Genomic DNA, 24,945 nt, shown 5'->3' on the forward strand with positions numbered 1-24,945 from the left:
TGTGGAAATGACAAGCATAGCGGATTGACTGGCGATGTTGCGTCTCGGACACCAGCTGCGCGCGAACTTGGAGATTAGCGATGGCCTTGGATCTCAGGGGGGTGCATCGGGGCTGGACCGGCCAGGCCCGGGTATGACAAACCAGATGTACTCGCGGCGACGGCTTTCATTGTATGGGCCCTTTTGTCAACCAAACAAGCGGCAAGTTTTTAACACCCTTCCCCGCTACCCCGCCGCTGGGGCAGGGGTCACCGACATGGTGCGTTTTCGGAAAAACGGAAGGGCCTAGAATGCGACGGCTTATCGCGGTAGGCAGAGCGACCCCTACCAGGATGGATGCGTGGAAACCATGCTGCCAGTTCGCTTTAATAAGAAGGCCGGGTGCGATGACGGAGCGTAGGCGACGTGGGGAGAAAGGGAGATTCGGTGCCCTAGAGTTAGTTTCTCTTTCCCCCTAAAGAGAGGGTGTCGCGTGCGCTGTGAAGGTTGGGGGGCAGGACTGTAACTGGTTTGACGCTCTTTTTGTTTGCTTATGCATATCTTGGGACAGAGTTATTAGTACTTGTAAAGTTTAACGGGGCGTTGCAAGCAGCAAGAGAAGAATCATGTTGTCGCTTGCTGCCATTAGGTAATTCGAGGCTTTAAAACTGATCCTGAGAGCCCAGTTGGTTGTTCTGAGCTATGGCTTGAATTGTACATCTTCGGCTAAGCCTAGCTGGTGAGATCCATCTATCTTTTTGCCGTGCCTAAATATTGTAAGTTATGTACATAAACTTCTGTTAATCTCTGTTTGATGAGATGAAACACCTTGTTGATGATGAAATCGGGGTTTCTTGATGACTTGGTGGTTCTAACTCGCCAACATTCACGCTACTCGAGGAAAGAAGAAGGTTAACTATTTAGTTACCATATAAAAAAACAAGAAGAAACGAGAATAAAGCCCCGGTTCAACCCAGAGCGCTTACTCTTGACCCCTCTGTCTCCAACCTTAGCGGGGACAGCAACCAATAAGCTAACAAGCGACACTCCTCTACAATCGATGGTTAGGGAGAGGAAAATAAGGTTTGCGTCAACTAACCACAGACTGGAGAAATAATACCGCCTGCGATTCCCTCGACCAGCCAAACATTTGGGAAAGGAGAGTTTGCAACCAAACACACAAACAGCACATACACCACTATCATTACCGACCGCACAGAAATTGATACATTCCTAACCTTGACATCTGTTTTCTCTTTCGCCCACGTGCATGCGAGACAAGCGTATGCCGAAGAGACGTCACTCAAGGCGTTCAGTTCTTTACAGAAAAAAAAGCAGTCGTCAAGGGAAGAATTCGCTTCATGGTTGCTTGATCCTACCCAGGCGCCTCTCCCGCATTCCCGAAGCTCGACGACCCTTTGGCTCAACGCACATGTCAACCGCTGTACCTGCCTAAGCTTCTTCAAGGCGAGTTATGCCCTTAACAGCGCGAAGAACACAAGGACATCCGCTGCAAGAGGGGAGACGGGTACGGGAGGGTTCCCTTGCGGCGCTACCGACCCCTCGTCTGGTGTGGCTCCACGAACGCGGCATTCCTCGCGACCAAGAGACTGAATGGCGCTATGGAAAGTTCAGCGAACCTCACAGTGTCGCTATTCATAATTAGTCATCCTTCATCACCGTTCCGGACTGGGCGCAGCTCCGGTGCAAGTTGCTACGTCTTCTAATCATCAAAAAGAACCTTTCACTGACAAATAAGAAAATTTGCTGGCGCAAAGACCGAAGACCAGAACACAAAAAGAAAGCACAGTTATCGTCTTTGTGTTCATTTCAATTTATCTAACCACGTGGGACCGACTGCCTCAAAGTATAAATGGCTTGTACGTGACGTCATTCGCTCGGTGATTGAGGACAGCAGATACCTTACGTCACACAATTGAGAAAATGGCACAAAGGTGATTAGTTAATTGTGCGGGCTATAATCGAGGTCCTGATTCCCTAATATGGCGATTATGATGACGTCGTTGCCTCACCGGTCGGAAATGGGCTGTTGCTGGGCGCCCCACAAGACCTCAGCGGGGGCACGTGTCCTGGTTGTTCAAGTGTTCCCTCTACTCTAAAGCACCTTCAGAGTGCAGAGAACGCGCCACAGTTGCCTTAGTGCAAAGCGCACTGATTGCTGAATCTATACGGGTCATGACCTTTATATTTTTGGCGAGAATTGGGCATGCTTGCCAAACGTCAACAGCAGAAAAATTAATGTGCCGCACTGCTCAAGGCATGAGGATTTCATTGTATGAGCAATACGATTCTCACAGGTTTTCTCGACGAAGCAGCGTACGGACGTTACCGCAGCAGCATAAATAGTAGGGTTTCACAGTGATTGAATGATCCGGTTCATGAGTAAAATAAGCCGCCGCGGTGGCTCAGTGGTTATGGCGCTCGGCTGCTGACCCGAAAGACTTGGGTTCGATCCCGGCCGCGGCGGTCGCATTTCGATGGAGGCGAAATGCTGGAGGCCCGTGTAATGTGCGACGTTAGTGCACGTTAAAGAACCCCAGATGCTCGCAATTTCCGATGTCCTTCTCTAAGGCGTCGCTCATAGCGTGAGTCGCCTTGGGACGTTAAAATCCATTAAACCATAAATATAACAAGTAAAACATAGTCATCAAAGAAGAGACGGAAATAGGAAATGCTGTATCGCTGGGAGGCTTCGTACCAAAGCATGCAACTCGGGCGGCGTTTAGAAAAACGACAGCGCCTGTGCTGCGAAGCGCGCAGAAGCACGACCAACACTTGGCATACCTGAGATTGAGCTCAATCTATGAGTGACCAGTTCAATTGGTAACTAGAATTATTTCCTTTTAAGTGTGCAGAGTCGTAACAGAATGTTCGTCGTTGAAACAAATGAGAGCAATCAGTGACGTTGCATTATCTCCTAGATATTTTGTCATCAGTAACGCGTGGCGCCGAAGCGAAGGCCATCGAGTGAAACTTGAAATTAGTACCCCGATATCTGCTCAACGTGCACTGAAATCTCGGCCCACTAGCGTTTTCGCTTCGGTCTAGCTACATGCCGCGGCCACTAATGAGCTGCCTACCCCGTGCACAACAGCCTAGCAGTGCATCGAATTAAACAAGATAGACGTCCCAATTCATTATATTCCAGCGTTAAGAGACAACGTTAGGGTGTAATCACTGCTCGCTCGTGTTGCGAGCCGTGACTTCACTCTGATCAGTAGGGCACAAATAAGGTGCGGGATATTTTGCGATACCCAATAGTTGAACGCTAGACGAATTGAAAATCCTCACCCGGTTCAAAGCCCAGAAGGAGCCGTTGAGTCTGTGCACTGCGTAAAGCTTCACGGGCACCAGTTCCCTGCTCTGCTCGAAATGGCCTGCCCGGCGAGCACTGAGCGAGGCCGCTGGATAAGGCAGATGCGCGGAAACAAGATCCGCGACTCCCTTTTCCGTTTTCAGACAGCCCGACACCAGCTTATCGAATGCATGCTGCGCGCTCGTGCCTCTGCAGTCCTGGAAGCCTTATCTCTTCCGCGGCCGTCGGTCTTGAGTGTGCGGGCATTTCGAAGAACCGCAGAAATAGAAAACGTGAGCTCGGGAAGAGGCGAGCCGTCCGTCATTAGGGGCCATGGGGAACTTGCGCTGAAGTTTGCTGTGCCGATTGCAGCGCCATAACACGCTGCCTAGCGAGAAGAGCAAGCAGTTTTGGGTAGTACTCTTAGTACTTTTCTGCGCCACCTTCAGGCGCTTATAGGCGTGAGCCTCCGCGCTCTGTCGAAGGCGCACGTGCCGTGCGTCAGCTTTCTGGGCAACGCCGATAGAAGCTAGGCAATGAATGCTGTCAGCCAAACGCGCATATCTAATCGCGCAGAATGTGTTCTCGCGTCTGCAGCGGCCCAAGCGGCTGACAAAAGCAGTTTTGAGTCACCGAATGGAACAATTGCAGTGCCACCTTGGCAGCGCAGGTTCCCCACAACTGCGAATGGGACGTAATGGAAGCTTGAGGGGTTTGGGTGAGTTTACGGTAGCTGAGAACCGCTAGCTGACCAGCCGGCCACTTTTTTTCTTGTTGGGTGTTTAGTATTCGCTTGAGCAATATTTTTTCCCGACTTCTCGTAACGGAAAAAGAAGCCAGCAGCAGAAAACGGCGTGCTCACGAGAGGAAGAAGCAGATAGGACGATGCTGCCTCCTGTCTTCTGCTTCCACTTGTAAACGTGTCCTTTTCTGCTATTTTTATTTGCATGATCATGTACCAATCAGCCCATCAAGCTACGCTTCTTCAATACTATTCTTTACGTAACTCCCAAATGGGGCTTTATGATTGTAGTGGGGAATTTTATGGCGGTGTAGGTGGAATGGAGCGCTAGGGCTTAACGCCTCGTATACGTGCAGACGGACTTTGAGGGACGCCAAAATGGAGGGCTCCGGATCAGCTTTGCTCATATGGAGTTTCTTAACATGCACTAATCTCACAAAGAACGCAGGCGTTTTTCTATTTCTTCCCAATTGAAATGAGACTATCGCCGGGCTTCGATACGGCTACCTTTGGCCTAGCATCCGAACACGAAGACAACTGAATCCAAACAAATGTAGTCAAATACTTAATCTCTGAGGAGCGTGTCGAGATGTGGGATCAGCAAACTAACGAAAGTACTCAACATACTTTATTAACAAACTAAGCATATCATTTCAAAGGCCGCTCGCACTTTTGTTCTGAAGAATTCCGCGAAAGCACCATAAGACTGAATATCCCGGAGGCTGAAAAACCCTGTCTGTACAGTAGGCAGCGAAAATGCGTTGCCCGTAACCAGGGTGACGGATTGCCCAACAGCGTCTGTCGCCGCAGTGGCGCTGGAGCTCAATTGCAATGCAACTGTCGCTGCAGCTGCGCTCAACAAATGCCCGGTAACTTTCCACCTGGCAGGCGCAAAACATTGTGATGATTTACATCAACGTGAAAAATGTCGGAAGAATAAAGCAAATGGCTTTCAAGATTTGGCTTGCCTTCGTTTGCACAATAAGTCGCATGTCGCCATAAACTCGCAGCACGGTAGTGTGTAGCGTGAGCGGTATCTCGCGCTCTTCAGAAGGTCGTGTCAGCTTAAGTGTCTTGACTGCTGATACCACGATCGGCCGTGAACGTTGATGATTCCACTTACAGATAACATTTAATACAAGTCATCACGGAGAACATAGAGGAGCACTTACATAACCGGCGCCGACCACGAAGCTCAAATATCTTGGATGCATTCAAAGTAGAAAAGCGCTCTCCGAGTGACATGAAAGCCGAAGCCAGCGAAGCTGATTTTAGAATGCTTTGTGTCGGACGATATAATACAAGTTCTAATAACTCACCGCTTACAGATGACAAATCTCCCACGCCAAAGCAGCCCGTAGGTCTAAACGTCGCGATGCCGTTGCGAGGCGCTCCGACGTGGGCCAGTGCTCACATCGGCACGCGGCTGTTATTTCGAGAGACGGTCTTTCTCTTTTAAAGAGCCTTGAAGGCGGCGACTTCTCCTCGCTGCCGCCGGTGAGGCACAGGAGAGCGGCCGCTCACTGTTCCTTATGCCGAGAATAGAGGTTCTCACCGTGGCCTCATCGCAGTCATCGCCAGCGCGCGAGGTTTGAAGTGCTTTCGTCATCCAGCCGCCTTCATCGCTGCAAAACCGCGGGCGAATCGGCGGTGAGCAAATATTGAGTCGAGGGAGAACCGAGGCGATGACTAACACCTGTCCTCTGTGGCCTACTCCGCCCGTTTTTATTTCTTCATCCTCGTACGGTGAGTGTCATATTTCTGGATTCGTGCTCCTCCCTGGCAGACCGGTCGAGTCTCCTTTCATCTCTTCTCTTCCTATTCTCTTGCGAACACAATCGCCATGCCAATGCTTCCCAACATTTAATCTTTACTTCTTCTTGCATTCGTTCCTCACTTTCACAAGGAGAGTTGGACACGTGCGCGTGCAATAAGCGCTGCGTCCGTGCCTCTTCTCTCGAACATTTTCACCGTGTTAGTTTCTCAGAACGGCATTTCTGCAAATGTATTTTTTTTTATTTCCGCGCAAGCTAGCCTAACCCGACCTCCTTTAATTTTGTATGCGTTCGGTCGGCTTTTTTTTAATCTTGCCGTGCCCATCAACATAAATATATTTCATGGCACCACAGCCAGATCTACTACATCTACCACATCTACTTGGGTAGGGTCGCAGCGTTCGGCAGCCCTCAAGGTATGCAGGCTATAGCTGCGGCGGCCTGTGGATTTCAGTGCGTTTGTCAATGTTTGTCGTGCTATATACGGACGAAATTGCTCTACTTCTTATTCTTTTACGCCCCCCTCACCCCTCTCCCCCAGTGCAGGGTAGGCAACCGGAATATTCTTCTGGTCAACCTCCCTGCCTTTCCTCTACCACTTTTCTCTCTCTCTCATGGCACCACATAGTTTTTCTCCACAGGCATAAAACTGATACTGTAGGGTGTGATTCCAATGTCATTTTTAAGAGTTCGCTGTACTATGTTTCAGCAGAACATAGCATCGCTGCACGTAATGAAGGAAAAACAGCGCAGAAACACAGGATGAAGAAAGAACACTACGGCCCCACAACGCGCTATCAGCTCATTCTTATTGCACCAGAAGCGAAATATATAGCTGGAAAACATCTAAAAAGCAAAAACACAAACTTTATATATAACCCCCATGCAGAAGTTGCAATCACTGCAAGTGCTTTGCACAATTCAAACTGATAACTTGTTTCTTTTTCAAGCAGTCTAAGAGATGTCTTGCTGGCGCAACTCTGGGCTCTCAGCTGAATGATTAGAGCTTCGAAGATTTCCCTGGCTTTCTTCATTCCGTATTTCTTTAGAACGCGCGTGCTGTCCAGGAGAGGGGTGCAGATTTTTTAGAGACATTCCTTGCAATGCACGGCTAGATTGCTGCCTGTGCCTGTTTTTTGCAATCTGGAGTGCTCGCTTAGCCGAGTATTCACGCACCTACCCGTCTGGCCGACATACGTTTTCCCATACGGTAGTAGCACATCGTGCACCGCACCACACTGACAGTTAGTGCAGCGATTTAGACGGTTCGTGTCACATCAGTCTTGTAGTGTGTCGTCATTGTTGACCCGCCGGCACAAGGTACGGAGCTTGTTTCTTGAAAAAAAAAAGCCAGTCTAATTGCTGCGCGTAATGCGCATTTCTTTATTCGGTGTGACAGTTTGCAGACGCATGGTATGACAGCTGTCTTAGACGGTTGGGAATCAAGTCGCTCGTCCTTCTTCAGATTCCGCACTTCTTTCAGGAGGGACTCCGCCACAGCCAAGGGCACGAGGCTAGGGATACCTGCATCTATAGTAGTATTTCTGCCTGCGACTGCGGACTTGCCACCCTCTCACGTGGACACGACCTGCCAAGCGCGTTCTTGAGCGCCGCCTTTGCTATTTCACGCTTCACGAGCTTTGAATTTGCGAGGAGTACGGGAGGAATTAATTTTTTGATCGTGGAGCATACTTTCAGCAGACATGGTGCGTTGTGAGCCTTAGCTTCATGTCCAAGAAGCGCAACGTCTTGTTTGAAGGCACCTCCTTTGTAAACCTAAAGTCTTGCAGGACTCATTCAAACACGTCGGCGATGCTCGAGGATTGTCCATCCGTGTCTCCTTCCTTCTTCACACTCAAGATCAAGCAGTCTTCAACATAGCGGAAAGCTTTGACGACACCATGTGCCTGAAAGTATTTTTCTAGTAATCGGTCATTCCAAGCCGCCGCGGTGGCGTAGTGGTTATGGCGCTCGGCTGCTATCCCGAAAGGCGCAGGTTCGATACCGGCCGGGGCAGTTGAATTTCGATGAAGGCGAAATTGTAGCGGCCCGTGTACTGTGAGATGTCAGTGCACGTTAAAGAACCCCAGGTGGTCGAAATTTCCGGAGCCCTTCACTACGGCGTCCCTCATAGCCTGAGTCGCTTTGGGACATTAAACCCCCATAAACCAAACCTAATCGGTCATTCCTAGCCAATAAACATCGCTCAGGATGGGTGCCAAACATGATCCGATGCGTATGCCTTCTTTCTGCACATAGTGCTCATTTCTGAAATTACTATCAAGGAGCGAAGGTAGCAGTTTAGTATGGCCAGAAACCTGTCCACGCTCACCCCACACGTATTCTTGAAGCGCACGTTCCCAAGACCCTGAATGCCTTCACTGACGGCTCTCATTATCACAGGGTGCGGTAAGGAAAAGAGGAAATGCACGTCTTGATGTCAAGCGAAAAGGCACTCACATGCCTCGGTTCCTGTCGCAGCTCACTCAGGTATTCTGATAGAACCTCTGGAGGACGTCTTTCCAGCAAATGCTCCTCAAACTTCACACCAGACAGGGCTCTTTGCAGGAACTGGCTCAAAGGCTGCTGCTAGGTGAACTTTACGAAGATGATGAGACGGAAAGGTGATCCTTTTTTATTGTCTGCCATTAAAAAAAGGGGTCAGGCTGGGGTGCCTCTGCTTCATCATCAGCGCATTAACTTGCGATAAGCCCGCGCTTTGGCACATCCGCGCTTTGGCGGAACTGTCCCAGACCTGAGGAAATTACTGCCTGCTGTGTCTTCTGGTAGTAAAATTCAGACGGAACGACAACGAAGCCACCCTCCTTGTCGGACTGAAACGCCACTTACGTCACGCTCCCCAACAAGTTAAACTCCTGGCTTACCAATCGCTAATCAGACCGAAACTAGAATATGCATCCCCCATATGGAATCCACATCAAATATACCTCATAAATGCCCTCGAATCCGTCCAGAACCGTGCCACTAGATTCATCCACAATACCTATTCATACCAAGTCAGCGTGTCGTCTTTAAAAGCAGAATCCGCCTTATCAACCCTTGTTATTCGTCGCCGCATTGCCAGCCTAAACCTGTTTCATAAGTTCTTTTACAGCACCCACGGTTACGCAGGCTATATCACATCACCAGCTCGCATATCGCATCGCACTGGTCACATTCTTCAAGTTGCCCAGCCTCGGACCCATACGACCACGTTCGCTGCCTCCTTCTTCCCCCGAGCAGCATTAGATTGGAACGGCCTTTCCCACAGCATCGCCGCTATCACCTGCCCACTCAACTTTTCCAAAGCACTAACAGATCATATTGTATGTTGAACCCACATGGCAACCATTGTACTTATTTTTTTTGTATAATCCACCCCTTATGTAATACCCCCACGGGGGTCCTTAAGGTAATAAACTGAACTGAACTGAACTTCAATCCTGCATTCGGAAGACAAGCTTTAACACATATAATAAAGCAATGGTCAATGGCCTCTGACATATTGCTCAGGCGCCATGGAAAAAAAAATCTCCATAGCGTAAAGTCATGCCTTGACAGGCAGTGCCGATGTGTGCAGTTTAAAGAACAACGTTTTTGCCGAACGTTTCTTTCTTCAGTCCAGAAAGGGATGTCGATACAAATGCGCAGTAATTACCTGATTCATCTGTCTTCTGGAGAGGCTATACAGGTAATCTAAAGAAAAGCGCACAGTGAGGAAATTGAAGGGGTCAGCGCCTTTCTTAATGAATCCCCATAAAGGTACGGCCGGTGAGAATAAGAAAGGCAAATGAGCACTAAGACGCCTAATAAACACAGCTACTAAAAATGAGTGGCCTGCCGATCTAAAAAAGAAAAAAAAAACGGGACACAAGCTGATCCACGAATAAAAAAAACAAGGCCTATTCCACCAGGCTGTAGGGAAACAGGTTGTCATGACGCATGAGCTCCCATTGGGGGTGCTATGCAAAGGTAGAGAATATTCTGTGCATCATCTACACTTTCTTCCTCGCACAATAGGGAATCTGCAGATCAGAAGCAAGTCTGCAAATAAATAAGGCTACAGACATGAGCCCGAGCAAACAAATACAGTGGAAAAATTCTAGAGGCGCGTGGGCTGTGCGATGTCAGTGCACGTTAAAGAGCCCCAGGTGGTAGAAATTTCCGGAGCCCTTCACTACGGCGTCCCTCATAGCCTGAGTCGCTTTGGGAACGTTAAACACCCTATAGACCATAAACCAGTTCTCTACCCACCTAGGCCTGGATTCGTCGCCTCATGGACATTATGTTTGGATGCCAGTATGCTCCACTGTTGCGAATTTGGTGCAGAGGAACCCTAAATATGGAAGTACCCCGCATTCCCAGCTTATACCACCAAAATTACTTGTCCTCGCACCCCAATTACCCAACCGAAATACTTTAGATTTATCTCAATTAAAAGCAGTTTTAATGTAATGCTTCAAGTACACTATTTTTGTCAAAGCAAAAGAGGGCTACATCATCCGTGCAGGCAAAAATTTTGATTTCACATTGAGCCAGGGAGAAACCACGGATAGTTGGGCTGTTAATAATAGTGGGTCAGAGAGTTTCAATACAGGATTTAACGTAAAATCTTCGCGAATAGATTATTTCCGTGGTATAGGTTTGGTTAGCTCTTGGGTAAAAATTAGCCTTGTGTAAGACTCCTTATAGCACAGTCTTATGCCCATAAGCAAAACGTCTCCAATATTTGCAAGCTATCAGCGTAGCGGCGGCGGCAGCGTCCGGCCCTGGTCAAGGTCGTTGTTGTTGTTAGCCTAGAAAAGATGCCACATATCCACAATCGTGTGGCTATTCACCTGTACTGAGGTAATAAAAAAGAAAAGCACGCGGGAACGCAACACCTGAGTATTCTTGCTCATGAACAGAAAGGGATAAGAGTTTTGGTTTCAAAATTAGTAATAATAATATTAATAATAATAAAGAGAGGGATGGAACCATAATTATTAGGTCAAAATGTAATGAATCATAAAAAAGAAAATTTTGTTACACTTAGCATGGCAGTCGGTGAAATTCTAAAAGGAAATTTAGAACAGCGGTACAAACATATCTGCGGCTGAACGCAAATGTGGTGGCCCCAAATGATAGCAAGAGCGGGCTGCTTAAACTATAGGCCAAGGGGCCGCAAAGGCTCCTCCGCAGCCTTCTTCTCAAAGAGGTGTATCGGCGACAATAGAGCCAAAAATGCTCAATAGATTCAGGCTCACGGCAAAATGCACAAAGGGAGAGAGCGCCAAGCCTGACCTGTGTAAATAGAAATTTAGAGGGGGGATACGGCGCCGCAGTCCCGTCCGAGATACTTCAAGCGGCCGAGATCGACAAACTTGCCAGTTCCAAGAATATCTGAGGCGCTGATAATCTGCCGATGTTAAAAGTGTTGTGTCTTGCATGTTTAACAACGCACGTCGCCGAAACCTAGATGCTGTAATACATGCTGTAGCCGGGATGATAGGCAACACGGGGCCGCTTGGGAAGCCTTTGCGCGCGTATGGGCAATCTCAATAACTGTCAAACTGCTGCTACCGGGAACCCATTTTAAAAGAACAAGACTCAAGTGCGTAGGAAGCAGGGACAAGAATGTGCTTAAAATGGGACCGTCTACAAGCGCGGCGAGGGATGAACACAGAGATAAAGAATCGGACCCGAGCGTTCTCCCCAGCGCGTGCTGGAGACACTTCGTCCTTTTCGGCATCATGCGCACTGCCAGCCGCACGGGTCGCTTTACAGTCTCTTCTTTCGGCAATAAGTCCATTATTTCTATTTCTGTATAAATATTTATATGTAGAGGAGCCTGCATGACACAGAAATGTATTGACTGTAAGGATTTACTACTGTACGTATTGACTGTTGCTGCTAATGTGTTTTCTGAATTTTATTGTGAGCTGCCGAAACTGTATGTGGAGCAAAGAAACCAGTAAACTACTAAACACCAACTATTGACTAATAGTTATGTTTTTAACTATTACGAATAGACACCTGATGGTAATTAGAGATTTGTAGCTGGCCGTTAGTATTGGCTATACAGTTTCTGGAATTTCGAAAAAGCGATTATCCAGGCCGCCATGGCTCACCTAATATGGACGATTTCGTGCTGCCCACCCGCCCTATACTCTGGCAAGGACAGGTTGTTTTCTTACAGAGAAATCCTGCAGCACTACAGGCTTGCAAGACTCAGATTCCCCCCAGCAGATAAAACGCTCTCCAAGCAACAGGCCAAAGCCTGGCGTAAACTTCAAACTAACACCTATCCAAATCCCCAATTGTGTAGCTTCTATTCGGAAGGACTCTACTCAAACAAATGCAAAAATTGTGATGCGAAAGCCGATCTAAATCATATGATCTGGAACTGCCCGCAGTCCCTACCAGCGAGTCACTTAATTACCGACTCTGATCATTGGGAGGCTCTATTGCTCAGCCCCGACCCGGGGATACAGATCAAGCTCCTCCAGCTGGCTGAAGACGCCGCCGCTGCCCAAGGGATAGCGGCCGCCGTTTAAGCGGGGGGCGACTTCGTGTCGCTCCTCTATATCCGCTGGAAATAAAGTTTCACAACCAACCAACCGTTAAAAAACCGCGCGCCTTCGTGGAGTGCACCGACTTCTATAAAAACCGCGTCACCCCGTGGCGCGCGTGCCACGTGATATTCTTTTGTCCACCAGCGCTGCGGCGCTCTCCACTCCTTGCCCCTCTTTTCACTCAGCTGCTCAAGCGCGGGAAGGCAGAATCTCTTTTCTCGAAGATGGACAGGAACAAACGAGACGCCTGGCGATTGAAAACGGCTGGAGTCGGAGTGGTGCGGTAGACTGTCTGCGCGCCGAACCCGAGCGCTCGCCTCTGTTTCTTTAAGCCGTCGGCGTTCATTGTGTTCATTGGCGTTGGCGTGTTCAACGTTCTAGACTCCTATGATTTTGAGGAAAGATAGGGCGCATAACAGGCTCTCTGGGTCATTGGGACACCTCAATCGCGCTTTGAGGTACGTGGCGGTGGGGAGAGAGAAATGTGGGCTGCATGCATTAGCGCTGACAACTTTGTGGCAGACACGCGGCACTGCAGCAACAGGCCGCACCGTTCTATTGTAAACTGTGTCTGCGAAGAGACAATCCGTCATGTCCTGTGTGAGTGCCCTGTCTTTGTGAAAAAAAGACGTAAGCTCAACGGTGCGTCTATGAGTGGTGCCCCTCCCCGGATACATGGGGATCTGACCACTACCCCATCGTCCTCAGCCCCAAGCCTGGAAGAAGGGCGGACGGACGCATCTACAAAGTGACCCATTGGGACCGCTTCCGGGACCTTCTTGGCAGCCTACCGCTCCAGGGCGATCTCTTGGCACATGTGGCAAGGTGCGCGGCAGCAGCAACCATCACCTGCGAAGTCCCCCCTCTTCAGCCCGTCCCTGATCTCAAGTTACTGCACCTAAGGGCCCAACGACGGCAGATAGAGAGAAGGGCCCTCCGTACTGACAGAGCCGAAGACTGGACGGCGTACAACCGTCTTGACGCCACCTGCAGACGCGAGCACAACAGGCGCCGAAACGAATCCTGGGAAGGCATTTGTGCCTCCCTCGTTTCTGCCCGCTCCCCAGCCAGGGCTTGGCGTCTCTTCCGCTCCCTCCTCGCCCCTCGGACCCAACTCCACCCCCACCTGGCCATTGCTGTCTCCTTGGGAATCACCTGCCAGGAGCTGGCGGAACGGCTGGCTGATGCCTTTTTCCCCTCCGGGAACTCCCGGCCACCAACCCAGGCTCCTGCCCTACCTGCCCCACCCCAAGGTCCTTCACCTCAGGAAGCTGGCATAATCTCCACCTGCACTGCGCCCTTCACCCTCCGGGAGCTCTCGGCAGTGCTGAACCGCTCCAGGCGTCGCACTGCACCCGGCATAGACGGCATCACCTACCAGATGCTACGTAACCTCGGCGAGGACCACCGGACCAGTCTGCTGTCCTCCTTCAACGAGGTGTGGCGGACAGGTATCCTCCCCGACGCGTGGTGAACTGCCCTGGTCGTTCCCGTCCTGAAGACAGGCAAGCCCCCATCTGCCATCAGCTCCTACCGGCCTGTCTCCCTCACCTCTGTTCCCGGAAAGGTCATGGAGGCCATGGCCCTGGAGCGCTTGTCTTGGGTGGGCAACGTCACCTGCCACTTCCCGGGACAGCAATCGGGTTTCCGTCATCATCGCTGTACTGCTGACTCCATCGCGGACCTGGTGTCAACCCTGGAGGACGCGAAGCACAGTCGCCATATAGTATGCCTGGCTCTACTGGACATACGAGGCGCCTTCGACAACATCCGCCACGAGGCCATACTGGAGGCTCTCAACATCATGAGAATCTCCAACAACCTCCTCCAGTATGTCCGGGGCTTCTTTGCTGACCGCCGAGGGTGCGTCCGTCTGGGCAATGCCACCAGCTCCCCCCGGCATATCTGCCGTGGCGTACCTCAGGGAAGCGTCCTCAGCCCCCTAATCTTCAACGCCGTCTTGGCCCTCCTGCCCAACTTCCTGCCCAAGGATCTCCGTCTACCCATCCACGTGGCCATCTACGCGGATGATATCGCCATCTGGTGCCGTGGGCCCCGCAGATCCAGGGTCCAAACCATCAGAAACGTGCAGCAGGCCATCGATGCTGTCGCCGTCTTCTTGGAACGTGCAGGCCTCAGCATCTCCCCCTCCAAAACACAGGCGATGCTTCTCAACACAAGGGTTGGCGCCCGACCTGGCCGGACCTTCCTCCACGTTGGTGGCCGTGACCTAGCCTGGAGCCGCCAAGTGAAATACCTGGGCCTGCTCATCGACGTTCGGCTCACCTGGAACCCGGCAGTAAGCCACTTCCTGGCCCAGTCCTCCAGGATCCAGGGGGCTATACGTAGCCTCCTAGCCAAGGGCAATGGCATCACCCCCAGGCTGGGACTCCAGCTATACCAAGGCATGGCCGTCCTGCAGTTCACCTACGCACTACCGCTCATCCGGCTCACTGTGAGCCAATACCTGGCCATCGAGCGGAAACAGCGGGCGGCAATACGACTATGCCTTGGACTTCCCCGCTCCTCTCCCGTGGCCGCCACCCTGGCAGAAGCAGGTTCATGGCCTCTGGAGCTGCTATCCAGTCGCACCTCTCTCCGCCACATCGAGCGCCTCCACAACGCGCCCGATGGCCGCCCCCTTGTGGACCGCCTTCTCACGAGGCCCAACTCCAAAATGGGTCAGATGGCCCAGTTCTTCGAAGACCTCGTGGGGGGACAGCCTGAGTCCTTCCCCCTCCCTCCTCGCCCGGACCGTGGACACCTCTACGAGGTCAACCTCTTTCTACCTGGCTCCCGGACGAGGCGGGACACTCCCGCTGTGGGCTTACGTCAGGGGGTCGCTGCGGTTCTTCATGCTGAACCCCCTGGCACCGTCACTATTTTCACGGATGGCTCCGTCCTCCCAGGACTATGCTCATCTGCGGCTGCAGCCTGCACAGCCCCATCGCTCCACTTGAACAGACAGGCCAGGCTTCCTTTTGTGGCATCGTCCACAACCGCAGAACTTGCCGCCATACACTTGGCCGCTGACATCCTAAACCAACGCCCTGGGATCAAGGAGGCAGCCATCTACACCGACTCCAGGGCAACCCTCCAGCTCCTCCTGAGGCCATTCAAGGGTCCTCCCATCGCCCGCAGGCTTGCTTGGCGGCTCGACGCACTGTGCTCTAGGGGAACCCGCATCCGTCTCACCTGGGTCCCGGCCCATATCGGTGTCCAGGGCAATGATGAAGCGGACTCCCTTGCCAAATCTGCCCACTCTCCGGGTAGTCCGCTCTCCAGGAACCTGTGCCCCTTGGATCTGGCAAGGAACACAGTGGACCGCCTCCTCCTCCTAGATCACCCTGATCCCAGGGTGGCAAACGGCCATCCCCCCCATCCACTCCCAACTCGAGGCATGGACTGCAAAGAGCGCAGCCTCCTACTGAGACTCAGGGTAGGCTGCGCCAACACCGGCTCCCGCCTTTTCCGCATCGGCCTCTCTGACTCCCCGGGTTGCTCCTTCTGCACTTACCCGGAAGAGACTGCCCAACACCTCCTGTGTGAATGCCCGGCCCTTGTCTCCGCAAGGACTATAATGGAGGCTGGCTACCGCTCCCTGGGCTTCCCCTGCACATCAGCGGACCACCTTCTCTTCCCCGGCTGTCATAATTCTGCCAAAGCCCTCCGGCACCTCCTCAACTTCCTGGAGGCCTCCGGCCTCTCTGGCCGCCTATAGGCCACAGGGGACTGCGTATGTCATTCGACATTATCATTGCGGCTGCGCGCCTTCCCTTTCCTTTCAATCTTTTTTCCCCTCCTCTCCTCTTTCTACGACACGCCGGCAGTGGGCGTGGAGGCTAGTCCTCCAGTTAGCAAGCCCGTGTCTCCCTCCTTTTCATCCTTCCCAACAATCACTGAAGAAGAAGAAGAAGAAGACGTAAGCTGCGCTGTATAAGGGCGAAAAGGTACTGTGTGGTGGTGGTAATGCTATGCGGCTGAGTTTGTAGAAAGTGGCGATTTGATGATATGTAGAAAGGACCGATGTGGCATCTTGCGAAGGGCTGGGTGTGTGATCGTCGGGGGTTCGGTACAAGAGTTCTTAGGCCAGCGTATGAAAGCGCTCACTACCGGGGATCGAGGCATGCCCAGGGACCTACGTCTGAGTCACCGTTCGATCGAGAGAGGTGGCTGTGGCAAAAATATGATGTGTGGCCAGGGTCGGCGCGCCCTTTTGGTTGTGGCGGTATGCGGCCTGCAGATGGGAACCTGTGCAAATTTGGGTTATGCTTTTATCAACGGTGGAGTGGGCCAGCGCAAGTGCGTTGGCGGCTCCTTCCGCCTCTGCAGGCGAATTTGTTCGGATAGTGGCGGCTGCCCCCACTGTGCCGTCTTCATAGGCTGTGATTGCCGTGAAAAATCCTACCTCACAATATTCTGCCGCGTCGACATAAAGGATATCGGAGCGATTGCTGTATGTTTTGGTGTAAACGCTCGCTCGAGCCTGCCGCTTACCGTGATGGACCCTAGCGCTCATATGGCGCGGTAGGGGCTTCCGGTATCCTGCGTGCGCAGAGAAACCATGTAAGGTGTAGGACTTGTTGGGTGGCAAATGGTGGATCGAGAGGAATAGTCCAAGGTTCGACGGAACACCGTCTGGTCAGGGCGAAGCATGATTTATTCACAAATTAAAATTGGGTCACTGACCAAGTCGAATGATGAAAATTGACGTTTCGGGTCCCATACGGGGCCCTTGTTCACAATGAGGCTGTCACAGAAGAAGGAAAGGTTATATACGCTTCAGAATCTTCTGCAATCTTTTCACGTAGATAGGATGTAGCGTGCCCTGATTCTTGTTTAGCGTGTTGGCCGTTGTCTGTATGATTAGGGATTCTAGATGAAGTCTTGCAGATAGGTTTCTTTCCGTCGCCAAAATTTCCACCTCATCCCAGCCAATCTCGTGGCCAGTGGACAGCACGTGCTCCGCAACTGCATTTTTTGCTGCGCGCTTGTTTCTGACGTCGCCCTGGTGCTCCTTCATGCGCCGCTGGAAGTTCCCAGTTTCCCCAATGTAGACGGAGGGGCAGTCGCTGCAAGGGATCCTATAAACAACGCCAGGGAACTTGGCACGTGGTAGCGGGTAGAGGAAGCTGTCGCAGTAGGCGCTGTCCTGTTTCCGTGTGACTCGGGCGGACAAATTTGTTCGTGCGTTGAGCCTCTATTAATTCGATCACGGTACTGTGGGTACCAGCGGCCAGGAGACGTTTCCTGCTAACCGTCCGTGGAATACGTAGGGCGCGGAAGTGACAGCCGTGCGTATTAGCATGCCTGCCTGTTGTGTTTGGGGCTGAGTGAAAATGTGGTATCGGATGCGGTATGTAATGCGGCTAATGATTAATGCATTGGTCATATTGAGGGTCTCGCGTTCAGACAGCCCTTGTCAGCGCCTGATTAGTGGAGAGACCTGTTTGCTGTTTATTTACACGGGCTGAAAGGTTGCGGTTGCATCGAGTGTGTTGTTAATGAGAAATCCGAGAGTCTTTACCGGATTCCCGTTCATGTGCAGTGTGACGTTCCTTGTGTGTGCTACGAGGTTTCGCGTTCGACGGCGCGGCGTAGACGGAGACCCAGATGGCAGCGGCATCATCAATTACCCAGCCATGCTCGTTGAGAGTGACGACCAGAACGAAGGGGTTTAAGCCCAACCGGACCCAACCGGACCCGCCGCCGCCGCCGCTCGGAAACGGGCTTTATCCTCCCCAATTGCCGTGGCGGTTCCAGGGGAGGCCTCCCGAGCACATCCCAGGACAATGGACCACTTTCCCGGCCGGTGACCCGCGGGAACTGTCAGCGGGCCAGAGCGCGCCTTACCACAGCCGACGCTATGCGCTACCTCGAAGACAACCTTCTTTCCCTCGGACTCAACACGTGAGGGGGGCGAGACCATAAGTGCGGTGGTATGTTTGTGCGCCCAAGTGAAAGCCCTAGCCCCCCTCCTTCCCCTCCGGCGTGGGCGTCCTCACCCTAGGGAGTGTGGAGAAGAGGATATAAAAATCGACAAGCAGTACGGAAGAAGGACGCTCAGGACGACATCGTTCGCCAAGAGGGCCTTCAGCGCCGAAGCCCGACGGCGTGCAGCTTCTGCCAGCAACCGCTCGAGCTCAACTCCGGAGCCCCTCCATCGTCCCCATGAAGTCGTCGGCACGTAAGCTCGGACGCCCCAGCCTCTGAATTTTAATCATGTATAATTATTGAATATATCTGTTTAAACTGAGCCATACGGTGTCTCTTTGCCTCTCCGTCCCGTGTGGACCTGCGCATTATGGGGGTCATCACACTGGTGTGTGTCTCTTTGCCTCTCCGTCCCGTGTGGACCTGCGCATTATGGGGGTCATCACACTGGTGTCAGAAGTGGGGTCTCAAAAGCAAATGTCCTCTGAATGCTGCGACATTCATGACTTCAAAATTGTAATCAAAAGGGAATCACGGGACTGATTGTGGGACTTTTACCCCCATTTGAGAGGCTTGAGGCACCGGAGGGCTTGAAAAAAAAAATGTCTTTATCTGAGGGAGCTCCCACTCCACAGCCGTCGCTCGGAGCAAGCATGCTGGCATTAGGAAGCGTCATTCCGACGTTTACAGGAGATAAGACAGGGGTTCCAATCTGCGATTTCTTTTCCATGCTAGAAGAGATTGGGAAAATGGGGGGATGGTCCGATGCTCAAATGCTGGGAATGGCGAGGTGTAAGATGGCAGGAGCTGCTCATGATTTTGCATGGCGAGACGAAAAAGTAAAATCCACAAAATCATTTGCGGAATTTAAGAAGCTCGCGTTTGAGCATTTCGACACTGAACCACATCACGTGCGGGTACAGAGGTTCCGTGACGCCGGACAGATGGTAGGGGAGGACGTGCGAACGTTTGCGTCGCGGCTTCAGCGCTTCGCGCCTGATACGTTAAGCAGGGAGGAGGAAGGAGACCAGCTAAAGAAGAAATACGCGGAGGATATACTTAAAGAGGAAATGACCGCTTTGTTCGTGGCTGGTCAGCAAGACCCCGTGCGCCGGTTCGTGCTCTCGCACAAGCCGAGCAATTTCGACCAAGCCGTGGAGGCCGCATTGGATGAGGAACGAAATGAGGCGTTAACGACAGCCGCAGCGAGAGTACGCGTCATAGAGAGAGCGGTGCTCAACCCTGAGGTTGCTCTCTTGACAGAGCGGTTAGATCGCTTAGAACAGCTGCTATCTCAGCAGGTAGAACGCCAGGTTGAAGCGCGCGCTCAACAGCGCTCATTCGCTGGAAACCGGAGACCGCCACAAAGCTACAGGCGCGGTATGCGAGATTTTGAAGAAATCGTATGCTTCGCTTGCCAGGGTCGCGGACACATCGCCAGGTTCTGCCAAAACGTGCGCCGTGGGGAGCCACAAAGAGAAGCAGGCGAGACACGCCCTAAGCAAGCCTAAGCAAGCCTACAGATACCGAGACAAAAAACTAGTTAGTCCTCCCCAGCCTGAGGAGCGTGGGGAGGGAGCAGTGGATGATGAGGTGGTGGTAGTTTGTGTGGCCGACGAGGCATGCCCTGTTGTGCGTTGCAAGGTGAAAGGTTGTTGCATGGCATTGTTGATAGATACGGGGTCAAAGGTGACATTGCTTAAGGAGAGCAGTTTTAACACGCTTCGAAGGAAGGGGGACCGCGAGGTGTTGGAAGCGTCTGGTGGTATGGCAACCAAATTTGTAGGCATAACGGGGGATCCTCTTGGCATAAGTGGACTCTACCGGTTACACTTCTCTCTCGGCGGAATTGCATTGGAGCACCCCTGCTACGTATGCCCGGACACGGTGTCTCTGCCAAACGGAGTGTCAGGTATATTAGGGCAGGATTTTTTGAGAAAAGAGAAGGTAGTAGTCTCATTCTCTGAGGAAGAGGTTAATGCGGGCGGCTCAAAAGTTCCGTTTCTGAACAGGAGAGGGGCTGAGATTCGCATTACCGATATTGACACCCGTCAAACAGTGGGATCATTGGAGAAGGTATATTCGCGGGTTGCCGTCAGGCTGGTCGAGGAGGCGGTCGTCCTTCCTTGGTCGGAGCACATTTTGTACGCGTTTGTGCCTTCAGATGTAGAGAGCGGCGCCGTGGGAGTGCTTGAGCCGGTCGACTCTCTCAGCAATGGCCTGAAGGCAGCCGCGTGCCTCGTGACAGTTAATGACGCCCACAGAGTGCTCCTACGGGTGGTTAACTGTAGCCAGCAGCCACTGAGCCTTCCCAAGAACAAAACATTGGCTTTCTTCACCTCTGCGATAGAGAAACGTGAGCCCACCGATACGGTACTCGCAACTGTAGAGCATGCTAGTCCTTCGGCTGCTCCAAAGGTGTCGTTCGATCTTTCTCACGTAAAATCCAGGGAGAGGGAGGCTCTGGCTGGTTTTCTGAACGACTACTCGGAGGTATTCGCCGCGTCCAACCTGGATTTGGGCTGCTGTGGCGTTATAAAGCACAGGATAGAAACCGGCACTTCATCGCCCGTTTACCAGCGTGCGTACAGGATTCCTTACTCCCAACGTGAGGAGATGGAGCGGCAGGTGCAGGACCTGATTGATCGCGGCATTGTCGAACACTCAAAGTCACCCTGGGGAGCACCAGCATTATTAGTGGAAAAGCCAGATGGCTCATATCGATTGGTAGTGGACTACCGCAAACTAAATGCCGTAACTCGCATTGATCCATACCCCATCCCCAATATACAGGAGACGCTTTCTCAGCTGGGCTCTGCCAGGTACTTCACGGTAGTGGACATGGCGGCGGGATTCTGGCAGATAGCAATGGATCCGGCAGATGCCGAGAAAACGGCATTCAACACGCCCTCAGGGCACTATGAATGGAAAAGAATGCCGATGGGTCTGGCCAACAGCCCTGCTGTCTGGCAGAGAACCGCTGATGTTATCCTGGCAGGTCTTCTGGGGAGGCTGTGCTTCGTGTATATGGATGACATAATCATATACACTGACAGTTTTGAGAACCATTTGCGCGATATTGAGCAGGTTTTGGTGCGACTAAGAGGAGCGGGTCTCAAGCTGAAGCCCTCTAAGTGCCAATTCCTCAAAAACGAGGTGAAATACCTCGGGCACGTTGTTTCAGCTGACGGCGTGCGACCGGACCCTGAGAAACTAAGGTGTGTCTCGGATTTTCCATCCCCGACTAGCGTCCGCCAGGTCCGGCAGTTTCTCGGCCTGATCGGTTACTACCGAAGGCACATAGAGGAGTTCGCCAAGCTCGCTAAGCCGCTCACCGCCTTAACAGCCAAAAATGTCGCCTTTCGCTGGGACGAAAACGCGGAGGATGCTTTTGGGGCCCTGAAAAGGAAGCTAATGAGTGCACCGCTGTTGCGCCACCCGGATTTTAATTTGCCCTTCCTTATGGCCACAGATGCGTCAAAGTTCGCAGTTGGTGCCGTGCTATCTCAGGTTATCGAGGGCAAAGAACATCCCGTTGCTTTTGCTAGCCGACAGCTGAGCCCCACAGAGCAAAAGTACGGAGCTACGGAAAGGGAGTGCCTCGCCGTTGTCTGGGCAGTAAAGCACTTCAGATGCTACCTTTACGGCCGCAAATTCAAGCTAGTCACAGACTGCCATCCTCTGAAATGGGTGATGAGTGTCAGGGACCCTAGCTCGCGACTTGCTAGATGGAATCTACACCTGCAGGAATACTGCTTTGAAGTTGAGCACAAGTCAGGAAAGACACATCTGAATGCTGATGCACTCAGCCGCACAGCTGCCGTGGCAGCTATAGATGAGTTCGTCCTCGTAGTCGACCCCGCCGAATTACGCACAGAGCAGTGCAAAGATCCTGACCTGAAGCGAATAATCGAAAGCTTAGAGGGCGCACCGTCTCACCCCGAACAGCTAGGTTATTTCATTGGCAAAGACGGCACCCTGTGTCGGCGCACGAGGCCAACCAGGAAAGGGAGACCAGAGAAAACCGCTTGGGAGAGAGTCGTCATACCTCGGTCGTGGACAGAAAGGGTTCTTCGCGCGTTTCACGATGCGCCATGCGCCAGTCATTTTGGCGTAGCGAAGACACGCAGGCGTGTGGAGCATTTGTACTTTTGGAGTGGCATGCGACAGGATGTTAGAGACTACTGTGTGAAGTGCCATTCCTGTCTCGAAAGAAAAACACCCAAGGGACGAAGACCAGCTCCAATTCAGCCGTTCCCTGAGGTTTCGGTTCCCTTCGAGCGGACAGGTATGGACATAATGGGCCCATTGCCCACGACCACTTCCGGAAACAAGTACATTTTAGTATTTGTCGATCACCTTTCAAAATACGCGGAAGCGGTAGCACTCCCAGATCAGAAGGCAGACACGCACGGTTGCAAGAGCATTTGTCGAACAGATCGTGCTCCGACATGGACCCCCGAGGCAACTCTTGACAGATCGGGGAACGAACTTCGTGTCGCAGCTAATGAGGAGAGTTTGCGAGCTGCTTAAGATCGCTAAGAAGCAGACAACACCGTACCATCCGGCTTGCAACGGCGTGGTGGAGCGACTGAACCAAACCGTGGCCGGGTTCCTGTCGCATTTTGTTTCGCGCGACCAGCGGGACTGGGACTTGTGGCTCCCGTATGCAATGTTTGCCTATAATTCCGCAGCACACGAGAGCACGGGCGAATCGCCATTCTTTCTTCTCTACGGCCGAGACCCGGACCAGCCTGGTGAAGTGCCAGAGGGCCCCCGTCGTGTCCCATACGCTTCACTGGACGACTATAAGGTTGAGCTAGAATCGCGCTTGCAAGTGGCGAGGGACATCGCAAAGGAGGCCTTAAAGAAAGCGGCGAAGCGCAGGAAGGAGGTGCACGATCGCAGTGCTAGAGACGCGCCGTTTGATGTGGGGGACAGCGTGTACATTGAAAACTGCCAAAGGCAGATTGGGCTAGCTCGTAAGTTCCAGACGAAGTGGAGAGGACCGTGCGAGGTTGTCGAGAAGCTTTCTCCGGTAAACTTCAGAGTCCGAGACGTGAACCGGCGCCTGATAAGGATACACGCAAATCGCCTCAAGTCGGCACCGGTTCTGTATTCAGGAAATGAGGAAAGGGAAAGCGCGGATTTTGATGGGGACAGAAGTGAAGCGGAGCGCGCAGATAGTTCGCAAGAAACGCCCTCTCCTGCATTTGTTCGGCAGGCGCCAGAGGTGACGGCCGGAATGCCACCGGATTTACTTCATGCATTGCTAGAAGAAGAAGCGCGCGAGGTTGCCGCGCAGATAACGCCAGGAGAGGCTCCTACCACGAGCCCTCGCGAGTCCCAAAGCAGACAAAGGGTCACAGACTTACTAGTATGACTCATGAAGGCCGATATCCGCTGCGAAATCGGAAAGCTAAGTCGGACTAATGGCGTAAACAGAGCGGAGTTGTGAACTGGTTAGAATTGTGTAATGCCACAGCTCATAACATTGCTATGTGCTTATGTGTTAAGTTATCGGAGTTGGTAGTTAAACCTTTCTGTCATTAAGTAACACCTTCACAGGAGAGCATGCGGAGCGCATGCAGAACCTGCCCTACTTCCTTACGTTATCTATATTTTTGTCTGTACCGTGATCGTGCTAGAAGTGGGAGCTCCTTTGTAACTGTGGTAAATTTATTTCGTCCAGTTTGGACTAGAAAGGAGAGGCTTTGGTGCTGAGTTTCATGTTTATCTGTAAAAGAAGATCAGTGCTGCCCCTGGAGACGCCAGTTATGACAGCGGAGGCATATGGTGTTGTGCAGTGGTGTTGAGTGCAGCGAAAAGTGTTTTGTCGGACGCACTGTGCGTGGCGATTCAGAAAGACAAGGGGAGCTGCATGGACTCAAATGTTCGGAGAACATTCTTCTGGAGGGTGAGCGAGTGTGACGTTCCTTGTGTGTGCTACGAGGTTCCGCGTTCGACGGCGCGGTGTAGACGGAGACCCAGATGACAGCGGCATCATCAATTACCCAGCCATGCTCGTTGAGAGTGACGACCAGAACGAAGGGGTTTAAGCCCAATCGGACCCAACCGGACCCGCCGCCGCCGCCGCTCGGAAACGGGCTTTATCCTCCCCAATTGCCGTGGCGGTTCCTGGGGAGGCCTCCCGAGCACATCCCAGGACAAGGGACCACTTTCCCGGCCGGTGACCCGCGGGAACTGTCAGCGGGCCAGAGCGCGCCTTACCACAGCCGACGCTATGCGCTACCTCGAAGACAACCTTCTTTCCCTCGGACTCAACACGTGAGGGGGGCGAGACCATAAGTGCGGTGGTATGTTTGTGCGCCCAAGTGAAAGCCCTAGCCCCCCTCCTTCCCCTCCGGCGTGGGCGTCCTCACCCTAGGGAGTGTGGAGAAGAGGATATAAAAATCGACAAGCAGTACGGAAGAAGGACGCTCAGGACGACATCGTTCGCCAAGAGGGCCTTCAGCGCCGAAGCCCGACGGCGTGCAGCTTCTGCCAGCAACCGCTCGAGCTCAACTCCTGAGCCCCTCCATCGTCCCCATGAAGTCGTCGGCACGTAAGCTCGGACGCCCCAGCCTCTGAATTTTAATCATGTATAATTATTGAATATATCTGTTTGTTTAAACTGAGCCATAC

The 24,945-nt window shown here is 52.2% G+C and overlaps 2 protein-coding genes across 4 annotated transcripts in view; one reads left to right on the forward strand and one right to left on the reverse strand.

Moving 5' to 3' along the window:
* LOC144128140 (flavin-containing monooxygenase 5-like) overlaps nucleotides 1-24,945 on the reverse strand; it is an 86,209-nt gene that overhangs the window by 15,622 nt on the left and 45,642 nt on the right. The window contains exon 1 of one of the 3 annotated variants that reach the window (XM_077661239.1): nucleotides 5,357-5,498. The exons of 1 other annotated variant lie outside the window; for it this stretch is intronic. The gene's annotated coding sequence lies outside the window, so the exon portion shown is untranslated. Of the gene's footprint in view, nucleotides 1-3,291; nucleotides 3,482-5,356; nucleotides 5,499-24,945 lie in introns of those variants that run through there. One more of the 3 variants, XM_077661238.1, reaches the window with a different exon arrangement.
* On the forward strand, nucleotides 35-16,087 carry LOC144129687 (uncharacterized). The gene is made up of 4 exons (XM_077663788.1): nucleotides 35-131; nucleotides 13,434-13,817; nucleotides 13,872-15,764; nucleotides 15,891-16,087. The coding sequence occupies exons 1-4, from the start codon at nucleotides 35-37 to the stop codon at nucleotides 16,085-16,087; spliced, it is 2,571 nt and encodes an 856-aa protein (XP_077519914.1).

The sequence above is a fragment of the Amblyomma americanum genome, chromosome 4 (genome assembly GCF_052857255.1).
Source record: "Amblyomma americanum isolate KBUSLIRL-KWMA chromosome 4, ASM5285725v1, whole genome shotgun sequence".
In the NCBI taxonomy this organism is placed as follows: domain Eukaryota; kingdom Metazoa; phylum Arthropoda; class Arachnida; order Ixodida; family Ixodidae; genus Amblyomma; species Amblyomma americanum.

Bases quoted from the DNA above. Each gene is read 5' to 3' on its own strand.
- LOC144129687 (XM_077663788.1), top strand. From the start codon at position 35: ATGTTGCGTCTCGGACACCAGCTGCGCGCGAACTTGGAGATTAGCGAT. The intron at 13,818-13,871 runs GTATCCTCCCCG...TCCTGAAGACAG, and splicing joins CAACGAGGTGTGGCGGACAG to GCAAGCCCCCATCTGCCATC. The intron at 15,765-15,890 runs GCATGGACTGCA...CTTACCCGGAAG, and splicing joins CCATCCACTCCCAACTCGAG to AGACTGCCCAACACCTCCTG.